The sequence below is a fragment of the Diceros bicornis genome, chromosome 8, assembly GCF_020826845.1.
Source record: "Diceros bicornis minor isolate mBicDic1 chromosome 8, mDicBic1.mat.cur, whole genome shotgun sequence".
NCBI classification, from domain to species: domain Eukaryota; kingdom Metazoa; phylum Chordata; class Mammalia; order Perissodactyla; family Rhinocerotidae; genus Diceros; species Diceros bicornis.
This window is the reverse complement of record NC_080747.1, coordinates 70,864,893-70,881,301: the sequence shown is the minus strand read 5'-3', so window position 1 is coordinate 70,881,301 and position 16,409 is coordinate 70,864,893. Positions and strand designations below refer to the sequence as shown.

The 16,409-nt window shown below is 37.0% G+C and overlaps 1 protein-coding gene across 12 annotated transcripts in view; it reads right to left on the bottom strand.

The window, feature by feature from the left end:
- The window catches only part of PTPN13 (protein tyrosine phosphatase non-receptor type 13), a 206,755-nt gene that overhangs the window by 119,154 nt on the left and 71,192 nt on the right, over window positions 1-16,409 (bottom strand). For all 12 annotated transcript variants that reach the window (XM_058547446.1, XM_058547449.1, XM_058547451.1 and 9 more), the window contains exon 3: window positions 11,103-11,281. In XM_058547446.1, the coding sequence (XP_058403429.1) occupies window positions 11,103-11,281 (179 nt within the window). The remainder of the gene's footprint in view (window positions 1-11,102; window positions 11,282-16,409) is intronic.

The window sequence follows — 16,409 nt, the reverse complement described above, 5'->3', positions numbered from 1 at the left end:
CTCCTCATATAGCCTCCTAAATTATTCCTAAATTACAGATTAGAAAAGTTGTTCTTTGTTTCAAATATTTTCATGGCTCTCGAGTTTAAAGAAATCCAAATTCTTTATAATGATTTGCGAGGCTAACTGTGACCTGCCTGCACCTCCATTTTCCAGACAGATTTTTAAGTTTTCCTTCTGTTATCACTCCTTTCCTATCACAGCCTAAACACTTCAGCACTACTAGATAATTCTGTTGGCAAAATAAATCTTTCTTTTTCCCAACTTTCCTTGAGCAGTTCTTTCTACCAAGAATTTCTTTCTTCATCCGTCAATAAAAGTCCTACCCATTACTGATAGTCCAGAGACGACGTTATCTATTAGGTATGCCATATAATTCTTCTCAGACAAGGTAAAGCATTCTGTCTTACATGATACACTTATATTTCATTTGTATCTAGCAAAAACAGTTAACAATACTACCGGTAATACAGTTCAGATGTGTCCTTGTCTGTCTTCCTTGAAGGAGTCTTTTTTACACATCTTAGTATTCCTCTCAGCAACTAACAAAGAATTTGTATGTAGTAGATATTCAATATATGCCTGCTGAATTCAGTTAAATATTCATGAATTCAAGACAGCATAGTGCAGGCTATTTCTATCATATTTCTGTTTAGACTTCTTCTGAAAGAACCTCATATGTGAACACTTTTTCAAAGAACCTCATATATGAAAAACATTTTTCATAGCTTTACCATAAAGTACTAATTGCATACTCAAATATATTTCTTTTAATATATTAACTTTGATTTGTGATTCTTTGAGATATTGGCAGTGCTTTAAGATTCTTTATTATATTTACTTCACAATATGCTGAGTTACTATATATTAATAATTTTTATACAGGACTATATAAAATTAGTAACATAATTCTTAAAACTAGGTTATAAAATTGTACACTTGCTGATCATCTATGTATACAGTGTAATGATTAATTCTATGTGCCAACTTGACTGGACCATGGGATGCCTAGATATTTGGTCAAACATTATTCTGGGTGTTTCTGGGAGAGTGTTTTTAAATGAAATTAACATTTAAGTCAGTAGACTGAGTAAAGCAGATTGCTCTCCCTAATGTGGGTGAGCCTCATCCAATCAGTTGAAGGCCTGAATAGAACAAAATGGCTTACCTGCCCCTGAGTAAGAGAGAATTCTTTCTGCCTGACTGCCTTCAAACTAGGACATCAGCTTTTTCTTGCCTTTAGATGTGAACTGAACCATCAGCTCTTTCTGGGTCTTGAGGCTGCTGGCCTTCAGACTGGAACTACACCATTAGTTCTGGTTCTCGGGCCTTCGGACTTAGGCTAGAACTATACTACTGGCCCTCCTGGGTCTCCAGCTTGCCAACTCACCTTGCAGATCTTGGGACTTGTCAGCCTCCATAATTGCATGAGCCAATTTCTTATAATAAATCTCTTTAAATATATACACACACACATACATACACATCCTATTGATCCTGTTTTCCCTAGAGAACCCTGCTTAATACATATAGATATGAAATATCTACATATAGAAAACACATACAAAAATGGTAATTGCTACTTTATTAGGATAGCGCTTTATGGATTTGAAACTTTTAATAATATTTTTAAATCATTTAAAATTTTGTTAAAGAAATAACTCCAGGTATGTCAGATCTTTGTTAAAATAATGTATAATAATACCATCTGGTACCTAAGATTAGAGAAACATTATTAATATTAGAGAAATATTTCTTAGAACACAAAGAAAAATGCTTTACTTTTACATTTATTTCAAAATCACCTATAGACTAAAAGTGGATAATACTTCCATACACGTTACTCATAAGCTAAGCGTTTCTACTGTTGGTGAAGCCTGAAAATACACAGGCATAAACACCAGTGACACGGGGGTGTAGTTAAAGTAATACAGTAACGCTGCCATGTCACTGAGAGCGCTTAGTTCATCTGGACGATAAAGAGCAATAGACGGGCTGTCGTCTACTTACAGACATTGATAGAAAGGAGAAAGGTCATTCAGGGAAGGGTTATTCAAAAACAGGTAAGTATTTGGTTCTCATATTATCCATTTAATTAGAAAAAAAGGAGAATACGATGGCTCACACCAAAGTCCAACTAACAAATACTTTCTATTAAAGAGATCAACAAGCCCAAGGCCTGAAAGAAATCAGGCAGTAGAAGTTAAAAAAAAGTTTTGATCTGCCTCTCACTTCTACTGCTTATTTATTTAGCTTCCCAGGGAATTTCTGGTTTTGTGATCTTTGATTAGGCCCTATTATATCAAAGCCCTCGGTACCTATCTGTACCTGATGGACAGCACAGAGATGAACTTTTCCCCTCCCTTAGTGCAGTAGTATAGCAGGCCAGGATGGTTTCCTGTAGAGGTGGGTGCTTTTGATAATGATGATTCATACATAGGGTTCTATGAAAAGACAAAGGAGCTAGTTCTAGAAAATATGCATTTATAGAAGAGCTAGTTAACTATCCATTTAGTCATTCAACATTCTTTCTGAAAGTCACTAAGTTAGGGATTTTGGTAAGATACAAATATGTCATCCTGGTATCAACAATACTACTATCATATACTAATATATATTATTACATATTAGAATATTAATAGATAGCATGTACATAAGGGGTACTGTGTGTCAAGCTTACATCATGCGCTTTAGTTCATTCAGTACTACAGAAAGGGAGGTAACACGCCCAAGGTCACACAGCTTGTTAAGTGGCGGAGGCAGGATTCAAAGTCTAGCTCCAGAGCTATGCTCTTATCCTCTAAGACAGGGCTTCTCACCCTCAGAACTATTGACATTTGGGGTCTTTGCTATGGGGAGCTGTCCTGTGCACATTTATCCTGTGTGGATGTTTAGCAGCATCCGTGACCTCCACTCACTAGACACCAGTAGCATTACCTACCCACCCTCTCTCGGTTAACGACAAGTAAAAATGTCTCCAGACATTGCCAGATGTCCCCTGAGAGGCAAAACTGCCTCTGATTAAAAACCACTGCTTTAATCTATATTACCTTTCCCAGAATTAGAAGTCTAACAGAAAAAATATATTAATATATATGTATGCATCTACTAAACAAAGTAGAAGTGGTAAATTTATGGTAAGGAAATTCAATGACACAAAAAAAGATTACTTCTGATTATAGAGGAATCAGAAGAAATTTGAAGCAGGGAGAGGTAAGCTGAAGCTTGAATGTAGGTTATGTGTCCCCTCTCTGTGCTCTTTTCATAATCTGTACAGATCTGCTATCGCTGTATGTATTTCCTGCATTATTATTATTATTATTTATTTATTTATTATTGTCTGCCTCTCCATTAGCTTGCTGGCCCTTTGAGGGTAAGGACTATTTCTTATTCATCTTTGTTCCCAGTGGCCTAATACAGTGTTGGATATATAAGTCCTCAATAGATGCTCACTGAAAGAATGATTGGTACATAGGATGTGGACATGTAGAAATGGGGAAGGGCATTGTTATAGAAAGGAGTCAAGTCAGAAAGCACAGGACTTGTTACAACCTGTGCATTTGAACGAGGAGTTAGAAGGTAGTTGGGATCAGACTCTGGAGCACTTTCTAGGTTTTGTTAAGGAATTTGTACTTCATTGGGTGAAAAAAAGCAGGAGGTTTTTGAAGAGAAAAATGCTCAGAGGGATTAATCTGACACTTGTAGGGAGAACAGTCCAGAAGCAGAAATAAAAGTTAGGAGGAGATTATGACAAAAGTTCAAGAAAAAGGAAATGAGGACCCGACCATAGCCCTGGCAATAAGGCTCAAGAGGAAAGGACAAGAACGTCTCAACTTGGGAAGTAGACTTGAGATTCAGGGAAACTGAATACGAGGAAAGGGAGGAGTCTGAGATAAAGGCACAAAGAAAATGTGACATGGAAAGAAAGAAGGAGTTATAATATAACTAATTATATTAGTTATAACTAATATAACTCCCGGGGAACAAAAATATGTTTTTGTCTTTATAGTTATAATGGGCTGGAATGTAAACTCCAGGAGTGGAAGGCCTTTGTCCCATTCACCACTCTATCCCAGGACCTAGGAGACAGCACTTGACATATAGCAGCAATAGAAAATATTTAGTGGGTGCTTACTCTATGCTGGATACTGTTCTAAGCACTTTACAAATATTATCTTTTTTAACTTTCTAAAAACCCATGAGGGAAGTACTATCATTGTCCCTTTACAGATAAGTCACCTAAGGCATAAAAAGGTAAGCAAGCTGCCTGAGGTCACATACATTTTAAGTGACAAAGCCAGAAATTCTACCCAGAACCCACACTTGATAAATATTTGTTGAAAAATAAAATGGGATAATAATAAAATAGTCATCACTGAGAAGACTCACATAATATTTTCTACCTCTACATCCATTCTCCAGAGAAGAGACAGAAACCCTTCAAAGATTTGGCTCATTGACCATCAGACACAGGCTGGGTAAGACACTGCAGTCTCATATGCAGATACCTCACACCCAGGGATCTCTGTGAAGAAGTAAGAGCTGCTTTATGTGTGATACATAGCTCCTTTTAGCAACATCCTTTGAGACTGTGTGGCTATGCATTTAATAGCAACAATGCATAAATATCTGTGGGTAAAAAAAATCCTGAATTATTTTTACTCACTCAACAAATGTCGAGAGCCTCCTAAGTGGCAAATTTGGCATAGAGCAATGGTTCTCAAATGTTATTATGCACCAGAATCACCTCAAAGGTTTGATAAAACACAGATCGCAGGGTCCTACCTCCAGGGTCTCTGATTCAGCAGGTTTGGGGAGGGGTCTGAGAACTTGCTTTTCTAACAAGTTCCCAGATGATGCTGATGCTGCTGGTTGGAGGACAACACCATGAGAATCACTGGTATAGAGTAGAGGAGATACAATAGAGAGTAGGATAGTCGGGTTCCCTTCCATTTCAAACCTTCTAGAGTAAACAAGACAAGATAACGTGCCATGTAAGAGTGTAGGTAGAGAGTACAACAGAGTGTAAGGGAAAGCTTTAGATGGTCTGTGAACAGTCAGCCAGACAATGAGGGATGAGGTAAGAGCTGAGATGGCATGCGTGTGTGTAGAAAGAGTATGTGAGGCTGGAGGAAGAGAATGCACAAAGGCTAAGAAGAAAGAAAGCACTTGGCACATCCAAGACATTGAAGGATATCAAGAATAGCCAAAACACAGAGCTTGAGATGAAGACTGCTCAGACAAGGGTGGGCGCAGTATGCCCTCAAAGGCCATGGTAAGGAGGCTGTAGTTTCTTCAAGGGGAATGGAGAAGCTGAATAATTTTAAGCAGCAAAGGGACTAGATCAGATATGGGTTTTCAAAAATGCACTGACTGTAGTTTAAAGAATGAACTGGGCAGGGACGAGACTGGAGGCACAGTGATTATTAGAAAGTGTTTGAGGCACTGGTCGTTCATGATGGACTGAAGGGAGGGGGAGGCAGTGAAGACTAACTGATATAGACAGATGTGAGAGATACTAAAGAGGTAGAATCAATAGGAATTAATCACTGACTGGATTTAGGAAAGAGGACCTGAGGTGAATGAAAAATTAAGAATAACACCTTAGAGTATTCCTTGCAAACTGGGGAAATAATGGCCCATTCATTTACAGGGAGCACAGAGAAGAGGAGGAAAGTTTCAGGTGTGAGAAGAAATACTGAGTTTAGTTTCAGATCTATTAAGTCTGAGATGCTTGTGGGACGACCCAGTGAAGATATCTAATAAGTGGCTATATATTTAAGTCAAGAGCTTTGTGTTAAATCTATATAATTTGGGAGCTGGCAGCATACAGTCACTGATTTTTAGCTTTTTAAAAAGATCTGATAAGAACTATGACCCCTCATATACACACATTTTTTAATGTAATTTTTGAATTTTTAATGGCTTTCTGAACCCATTCGTTTGACCTCTAAGGGTACTTTGGAACTTGGGTTAAGATCCCCTGATATATAAAGCAATTGTACAAATTTACTTGGTCATAACTCTTCTTTTCTCTCAGAATTTCCTAGTCGGGGGGGACCTCCCCCAGAATTATATTAAAAGCTCAAATCAGCAGGATGTCATCTTTTAGTTTTAAAATTAACATTTTCCTCTCATCCATTACTTTCTATATTTCATCACACTTTACATATCTGAGAAGTACTCTCGGCTAGTTTCTGATATACCCAAATATCTTAACACATCTGACAACTTATTTAATTCTAAGCTACTGTAGAGCTGGGAACACTAGTTTACATACACTACAAACCAAAATGTGCTTTCATGCTCTGAAGGAGACCCACTCATTGTACAGTGGCCCCAGCTCTGCTCAAGTGGGATGTTTTAGGGTCCATTCTATCCCCCTATGTTTCTCTCTCTCCCACGGGGCTAAGTTTCCATCATAAAAATTATTTCCTCGAGTTAAGATCCTATGTATTTAAAGACTGATATGATGAAAATATGTTACCTGACAAGAGTAACACATTATACCATTAGCTCTCAATAACATATTACCAGAAACTAGTTTAGTAGCTAGTGGAACACAGTATGTTGAAGTGATGATACTTTAAAAAGAGCTAAATTCCTATATCTATATTTGTACCTATACAATTATACCATTTTTTTTTCTTAATTGTGGTAAAAAATATAAGATTGAATTTACCATCTTAACTATTTTTAAGCATACAGTTTGGTAGTATTAGTATATTCACGTTGTTGTGCACCAGATCTCTAAAATTTTTCATCTTGCAAAACTGAAACTCTATACCCATTAAACACTACTTCCTCCTTCTTCCTCCCACCAGACCTGGGTAACCACCTTTCTACTTTCTGTTTCCACAATTTTGACTACTTTAGATACTTCATGTGAGTGTAGTCATACAGTATTTGTCTTTTTGCGATTGGCTTATTTGCTTAGCATAATGCCCTTGAGGGTCATCCATGTCGTAGCATGTGACAAAATTTCCTTCTTTTTTAAGGCTGCATAATGTTCCATTGGATGTATAAGCCACATTTTCTTTATCCATTCACCTACCAACAGACATGTGGGTTGCCTCCACCTCTTGGGTATTAAGAATAATGCTGCAATGAACATGGGTGTGCAAATATCTCTTCAAGATCTTGCTTTGAATTCTTCTGGATGTATACCCAGAAGTAAGATTGCTAGATCACATAGTAATTCCATTTTTAACTTTTTTGAGGAAATTTCATACTGTTTTCCATAATGGTTGCACCATTTTACATTCTCAGAAACGGTGCACAAAAGTTCCATATCTCTGCACCCTCGCCAACACTTGCCATTTTCTCTTCTTTTGATAGTGGCCATCCTAGAGGGTGTAAGGTGATATTTCCACAACCCCAGCATATAAAATTTTCAACTGAATTATGTTATTACATGTTGGATTCTGGTACTAGACAGGCCTCAAGTTTCTTCTTCAGTGACTCACAGAGTGCCTGGCATATAACAAGTATACTTGTCAAATTTATGGATGTGATAAACAAATAGGAAGGAGGGGAGAAAGAATGGATTAATAAGATTTAACATAGAGTAAGTATAGTATAGTGTGGTTAAGAGCATTCGGTTTTTTTTTTTGACAAGTTCAGTTGAGATTTCTTTAAGGTTGGGGAAGTGGATTTACTAGTATTGTTCTTCTAAAGATGACCTTTGATTTTCAAGAAGCACAGAGATGGTAGGAGCCACAATTCCTGATATTTAGACTGAAAATTAGTGGCAATAAACACTTAAACTAAGATTCCTTTAGTTTATCAGGAATATAGTACAAATCCCTGATGCATATCAATATTCTTGAAGAGAAATCACAATGAGAATTTGATTCAACTTCCAATCCCATCAAACTGATTTCAAAACAGCCAAATTAAGCACATTGTCTGCCAAGCAGGTAGGAAACAAACAATTATGCAGTAAAAGGGAAAAGCCAGAGGATCAAAAAGCTTAGTGTGACCTGTATAAACCTGTCTAGTTATTTAAAGTTATCTTGAAAAGTAAAATTCTAAGGTAAATAAATGAAAGTGCTTATTTATATAGCTGGTAGTAAGGTAAATTTTTTCATACAACTGTACATGTACAGTTTATAAAACAAGTTCCATTGAATGAAGGGAACACTTTCACAGGTCAAGATCTTACTAAGTACTTACTAGTATTCACAATACTGTGCTAGGCAGAGTATTATAAAAAAAAACTTTTATATATTATCAATAGCAAGCATTTCTTGAGTATTAGTTAATAGCATATCCTTAACTCATCAAAGTCATGAAATACAGTTACTATCTTTTTCAAAATGTCCTTGCCCCCATTAAAATCAGAATATTAGAATATATAGCTATTCCTCTGACCTTCGCTTTATGTTTATATTGCCAACAGTAATGGGATCAAAAAACTTGCCTTGATTTTCTTTGTATTTAGAACTGTGCTGAAGCTTTTGAGGCATGAGGTAAGCTACAAGTTCCAATTAGACTCACAGGGAAATCAACTTGAACACAGTAATGGCAACAATCCCACAGCAATCCCACCCCCAACACTTGCTCCTCAACACTTGGCCTAATACTGGGGAGGCTTCAATCACTTTCCCAAACATGTGGTCTAACAGCTGTACCAACACAGGGCCGTTTACTTGTTTGGGTATCTTGACGTCTCAGGGCAAACTGGGAAAGCCCTCAGCAAACCAGAAGAGCACTTGGGCACCTGAAATTACTACTAAGCAATTTTTTCCTTTTATTGTTGATTTTAAATGCCTTATGGAAAGAATCCATAAACACTTGTGCAAATATTTCACAATTAAAGAAAACTTTCCTGTAATTCAGTACAAGTTTTTAAAATTAAGAAATCCATGGCTTTACTCTGCTGCAGTTGTTCTGAGTTTTCTGAGGGCACCGGACGCTCTTGAGAGACTGATAAAGTTATGGACACACTTCCCCAAAAGTGCTCAGACACACAAAACTTAGCATGCTGTTTCATTGGTTTGTAGACCTCCTGAAGCTCAAGTAACATCCAGAAATCTCAAGAGTTAACTAACCTGCACACACACCATGCCTATTTCCAATGTTCTAATTACCCTCTATCTTCTAAAAAGTTTACTATTAAATGAATCATACACAGAGTGCACAGAATGAATGCCTACTATTTAAATAACAAAAACAGGTAACTATATATATGTTATCCAGCTTAATAAAACACTACCAGTACATTTGAATATCTTCCTGATATATATAACAATGACCAGCAATGTATACACTCTATAGTATAAAAAGTCCCTTTCAAATACCTCATTTCATGTAATGGGAAACTTCTTAGGGCTAACGCTTTAAGAATTACCTTTACCTCATAGCTATTGTCTCCTTTCACTGGTTGCTTAGCTTGTACCTCCCCTAATTCTTAAGCAGCTCATGGAATATAAAAGGTACATAAACTTAAACCTGGATTCTCTCCCAATACTTGTCAGTCTTTTTTCAGATACACAATCAATGGCTCAAGTCAAGATGCCTTTTTCTAGCTTAACCAACACACACACACAAACATACACATACTCTCTCTGCCTCTCTCACCTTCTCTCTCCTTCTCCCTCTCTGAAAAGGGAAATATTGTTATTCATTGCCAGTAGGAGGATAAATTAGTACAATTCCTTTAGGTGGCAATTAGGCAATGTATACCAAAATTTAAAATGCACATACTTTTTGATTTGACAATTTTACTATTAGCAAATTATTAGGCTAATTTTCACACTTATGTAGAATGATATATGGGAAATGACATTCATAGCCAATTCTGAATTCTCCGAAGTTATTATTATTAACATATCTAAATTATCACAGCCTGCTACACACACCATGTATATTTGTCCAAAAAATATTTTTCATAGCCTTGATAATGAAATTAGATCTTATTCTGATGTCAATGTCATCGCCATCCTCAGATTAGATATTTCTATCATAAATTTTTCCTTCTTCATTGTTCCATCAAATGAATTGTTACACTCTGTCAGCTTGGCTTTCACTATATCTCCTTCATCCAAGCCCTTATATTCCCAGGCATTACACAATTTTCAGTTCTTTTCCCCCCAGATTATTAAAATTCCCCAGTTAGATTTCTATACAATCTTTCATCTCACCTAGTTATTCACTTCTGTCAAACTTACCTTCCAAAATCACAAAGCATGTCATACCACCCTCCTAAAAATGTGCCTCAGAAGAAAGTCTCAAGTTCTGGTAAGGTCTTCTTCATTCTGACCCACAGCCTCCCATTCTTTAACCACAGCCTTCCAGGTAGCTAATGCTCTAGCCTAACTGGTCTGACCAAACATTCCCTTATCACAGTGGACAACTTCTTACCTCTTATCATTGCACATACTAATAACCCTGGGTGGAATGCCCATTTCTACCCACTTTCACTTTTCTAAACTCTACTCATTCTTCATAACCCAACACAAATGGTACCTTCTCTGTGATATCATTCTAAATTATAAATTAACTGCTCCTCCTGTGGACTCCTAAAATACTTTATCCTTCTAGATAGCATTTATTTTAATCTGCCATGTATTATAGATTGTTCTATACATGATGATCAGGATCAATTATCAAATTATTTTTGTATCTTCCTCATGAGCACAGTGTTTTATACATAGAAGGCTTTTAATAAGTTGTGTTTTTTTGGTGAGGAAGATTCACCCTGAGCTAACATCTGTGCCAATCTTCCTCTATTTTGTACGTGGGTCGCCGTCACAGCATGGCCTCCGACCAGCAGCGTAGGTTGGCGCCTGGGAACTGAACCCAGGCCACCAAAGCGGAGCACGGCAAACTTAACCACTCGGCCGTGGGGCCAGCCCCAATAAGCATTTTTAAACATGAATAATGGCTCACATTTTTTTCATATTTTTTTTAGACCCATAAATCTTTATAAAACTATTTTAAATTCTTAAATAAAATAAATATAACTTCTTAGAATACATGATCATTTTAAATTCAATGGATTTTTCTCAGAGGTTGAGGCAGGGTAGCCCAGTGTTTGTACTTTTCCTACCCCCATAAAACAAAAAAACAAAATCAAGCAAAAAAGACTTAACAGTTACCTTTTCAACATCTGAGAGAGAAGTCAGTGATTGATTTTGAAGAACCTCTGGTGCAGTGAATGCTCGAAGATCCTGATTGCAAATATTTTCATCTGTAAATGACACACTGCCAGATGGCAGCAACAGCAGAGACCACGGAGAAATGATGAAGCCAAGGGCTGCAGGATCAGCTATGCTTACTGAATAAAGAATAAAAAGAAAAAAGAAAGATAACTGCTTAAAACTATAGTCAGAGGAACTACAGATCACTTAAACAAACATCCCAGCCTATTCATATATATATATGTAAATATGCAGTTACATACACCAAATCAACACGCTACAAAAAGAAAGTGGGTTTCATATACCTACTACTGCTAGCATCATTAACAACAATGCCTTGATTTGGCTTAATCTTTCAAAACATAGATGGTATATCTTAGAAAATAAAAATAGAGAACTTGCATTGTCCATCACAAGAATTAAACTTGGTTCAAATACTTCATCACAGTGATATGGAGATATGGATAAGGATCAGTAGTTCTTAAACTTTTTTGGGATCATGGATTCCTCTGAGGATCTGGTGAAAACCATGGTCTCTCTTTCAAGGAAATTGCCCATAAACATAAAACTCTATATACAAAAGAGGTTCATGGATCTCCTTATAGCCCATTTATGGACCCAGGTTAAAATTCCCTGATCTAGACTATAGTGTTCTGGAACTGACAGAAAATAATTCCTTTGATAATTCATCAGATTTGTAATTAGTAAAGTTTCCAACTACAATGAAAATTTCTTCTTTGCATCAAAATATATACATATGAATTTGGATTTTGTCTTGTTTGTATTTGTTCACTATTTCACTAGAAGTTCAGGCAGCTTCTATACTACCAAATGTGATCAACGGGGTCTCTAGTTTTTTTGCTTTAATGTTTGCCTGTATGGGTGCCTAAGAACTCACGTTTAAGAGGATTAAAAAAAATTCCACAGATTTCAGCAGGCATCCTCCCAAAAGTAAAGCTATACATTAGGTTCAACAAAACAGACTTATTAGAGGGAACTCTATTTTGTCCTCCTATTTCAAAAGGAAGTTAATACAGGTTTTAAGGTAACTGCTAAGTGAATTGGGTTATAGACTCAAGAACCTGCTATAGGAAAGTCACAAAAGGCCCACGACTGTCAATGCCATTATTATTCAATCCAAATGGGTTTTACTGATATCTCTCTAAGTCAAATCACAAGAAATTGACAGAAGTCTATGGAACAGTTTACCAAACACACAGTATCTATGCTTTCCTGAAAACAACTGGATCATCCATCCTTTCTGACTTATTAACCTCTACTTATGGTCAAGATTCTGATCATCAGAATTTGACTTATGTTAATGAAAAAGTAAACTATTAAAATTCATTCCTCCTTTGAAGATTAAAAAGCCAACTATATGTTCTCCTGCATTTTTATAAATCTGAAACATGTCTTGAATAACTGGGTCAAAAGAGAACAATGTGTTTAAATGCATCTTTTAATCAGTCAGCACATCTTATATTGCCCTGAAGCTGAGTTACCGACCTGTGGTCCTCATAGATCTACCCAACCACACATCAGGCTGCTAAAAACACGGCTCACAATTCTTATGGCAGAATATACGAATCATCACAGCTGGTAAGCCTAGGTATATTATTGCCTTTCACAGCCACTTTACACATTTTCCATTAAAAGCTTTTCGGATATTTCATGCACAAAAACTACACAATGCAGCTAGAGAAGAACTCAAACAAGGCAGAACAATATTTTCTTTGCCAAAGGATGCTATTCAAAATATTGAGATTTCACACATCACAGACATTATAAAACAGTCTACAATCAATTCCTTTCAAATTAGCAACTTAAGGGAACAAACACTAGGAGACCAATGAGGAAAGCAATGCAATGATATATGGTACAAGATGATGATGCCCTGGAACTACAGTGGTAGCAGTAGAGGCAGTGAGAACCTGTTGGAACTTGAATGTGTTTCAGAGGTAGTGACAAGAGAATTTCCCAACAGACTGGGTGTGGAACGAGAGAAAGAGGAATCAGGATGAAGCCAAGATTTTGGTCTCAGAATAGGGAAGGATGGATAAAGAAGACTCAGGATACCACAGGTTGCTGAAGTAGGGGTTGGAAGATGGTGTTAGAAATTAGAACTTCACTTTTGGACCTATTAAGTTTAAGACACCTGTTAGATATTCAAACAGGGGTGTCAAGTAGGCAGTCGGATCTAGAGATTGGGAGAAAATTCTGAACTAGAGATACAGTATTTGGAGACTCACTGGCCTAATACATGGTATTAAAAGCCTTGTGACTGGATATCACTAAAAAGTGAGCTAAGAAAGAAATCAAGTACAAGGACTGTGCCCTAGGGTACTCCAACGTTAAGACTGACTCCTCCTTCTCAGTCTCTTCTTCCAGGATGTTCTTCTCTTGAGCATCCACGCAAGTATAGTGCTGTAATCTCCCTCTCACACTTCTCATTTCACTCGTTACGGCCAATCTCCCCCCGCCTATTTTAAGTACTAATTTTTTTTTTAGCCTTTCTATCCGGTTCCCCAGTATCCAATCCTGAACCCAAGAGAGGAGGTTGGGATATTAACCTTCATGCTTAATTCTTGTCAGCCTTATTTGGGGAGAGAATTATGATTTCTGGTATACCTGTTATCATTCGAATTTATAAATTATTGGGGATCACAGCTAACACAGAGGCATGGATGACACACAGAAGTCTAAATGCTATGTCTGGGCCGGCCTCATGGCTTAGGGGTTAAGTGCTCGCGCTCTGCTGCTGGCAGCCCGGGTTCGGATCCCGGGCGCACACCGACCGTACTGCTTCTCCGGCCATGCTGAGGCCGTGTCCCACATACAGCAACTAGAAGGATGTGCAACTATGACATACAACTATCTACTGGGGCTTTGGGGGAAAAAATAAATAAATAAAATTAAAAATAAATAAATAAATAAATGCTATGTCTTGGGCCGGCCCCGTGGCTTAGTGGTTAAGTGCGCGTGCTCCACTGCTGGCGGCCCAGTTCGGATCCCAGGCACACACCGACGCACTGCTTCTCTGGCCATGCTGAGGCCGCGTCCCACATACAGCAACTAGAAGGATGTGCAACTATGACATACAACTATCTACTGGGGCTTTGGGGGAATAAAATAAATAAATAAAAAATTTGAAAAAAAATAAAAAATAAATAAATGATATGTCTTGTGCTGCTGTCCGGATGTTGGTGTCCACTTAGAGCAGAAAAGAGCTTGCTACACTCCTCCTCATCCCAGGCCACAGACTGACCCTACCTCCTCGACAGGGTAGCACAGAACAGTAACTGTTGAAGGTGAAAGCAACCCATAATTGCTTATCACGCTGAAATTAAGAGATTTATTCACTTTACCAGCACAACCAGGGTCAGCAAAATTACTATTATTCTAGCAAGAACTGTATCTTTCAACTTTTGCTTTACACAACAGGTTTTTGTTTGTTTGTTTTTACTGAACATCTCAAGTACACCATTATTTTAAGCACTATACATATTTAAACATAATCTTCCCAACATTACAAGTCATTTGCTCATGGAGTCCCTAGTACTACTGGGGAGATAAAATGTATTCATAAATAAATACAAGATAGAAAGTATAAAGGTATCTAAGAGAGAAAAAGATAATACAAAAGGGAGTTTAGAGGACAGCAAAATTACTTCAACTACAATGAAGAGAGAATTAATTTCCTTTTTTATATGTGGCCTTTTAAGATGAGTAAGATTTGACCATGGTTAAGGGAGGGATTCCAAAGAGAAGAAAGAGCCAAGCAAAGGCATGTAGGCAGGAAATAATTAAGTTTGTACAGGGAACAGCAAGAATCTTGGGCAGAGGAATGGTGGAGAGCAGTGATAAACAGAATTGCCAAGGTGGGTCATATTTTGCTTGTTAAAAAACACACATACACAAAGATGATGCAAATATTTTCATTATATTTCATTCAAATATGATTTTTAAATGTCTTATAATAAAGTTAAAGCAGCTGTAACAACAAACTACATTGCTGTCAAATCCCCAAAACACACAGACACACACACACACACACACGACATTTTCAGTACTGGATTCTTTAGAGAACAGTCAAACCACAAAATACATTTTTCAATAGTTGTAAAGGGTTATGCAAACCTACAAGTGAGGATATTCAGAGTTGTGACTAAAAGCAGTCTAATTCACCCTCCTTGTCTAACTAAAAGGAAGGAATTTAAAGCAAATGTATTCAAAATCCTTCAAAGAATGCTAACCAAAGATTTAAAAATGGAATTTCAGAAGCTTGTAATTTGAAGTCCTATAATGTTTTAGTTGTGTGATGATTGTCCTCAAGAATGCTATTATTATGAAAGAGTAAATTTGATGTAAACTGATTCCAGTCGGTGATGATTCTATTTATAGACTTTTACCAACATTCCACAGAAAAAGTTGCTTAAACAGAATTTCAAGCAGCTAGAGGCAAAGTGAGAAATAAGCAGAAATTTGATACGCAAAGAAACATCTTAGAGCTTCTTTCTGATGTTCCCTTAAACTAAGACCCATATCCACGCATTTTTTTTCTGAGGGATTCTACCATTTCCTTTAGATTGTCCTTTTCATTTTATTTTTTGGACTTCCAATCATGGTATAAAAATTAGGGAAATGATCATAACTGGGTAACAAATATGATAAGGTAACACTAACCAAAGGTATCAGGAAATCATGTAAAGACTTAGAACAACAATAACACCATTTTGACCTGAAAAATCCCTTTGCCTATTTAAGCACATATAGAGAAACTGTAGTCCTCCTATTCTATATGTTCTATCAGAGTGCTTGGCAAAAATCTACGCAAAGGCCAGTGTTCCAAACTCTAAAGGATCTGATGAAGTTACTCTATAATACAGAAGTCTCTCAAAAATTCAGTTCACATGTGCATAAAAATATATACATTGTTAAGGGGCTGGCCTGGTGATGTCGCAGTTAAGTTTGTGCGCTCTACTTTGGTGGCCCAGGGTTTGTGGGTTCGGATGCCGGGCATAGAACTACACCTCCCAGACCAAGCTATGCTGTGACAGTGTTCCATATACAAAACAGAGGAAGACTGGCACAGATGTTAGCTCAGGGACAATCTTCCTCACCAAAAAAAAAAAAAAAAAAAAGTGTGTATATATATATATATATACATACACATACACACACACACACACATATACACACACACACACACACACTGTTAAATCAATCATTTGGTAAAACAATGTACAAACAGATAAAAATAAATGG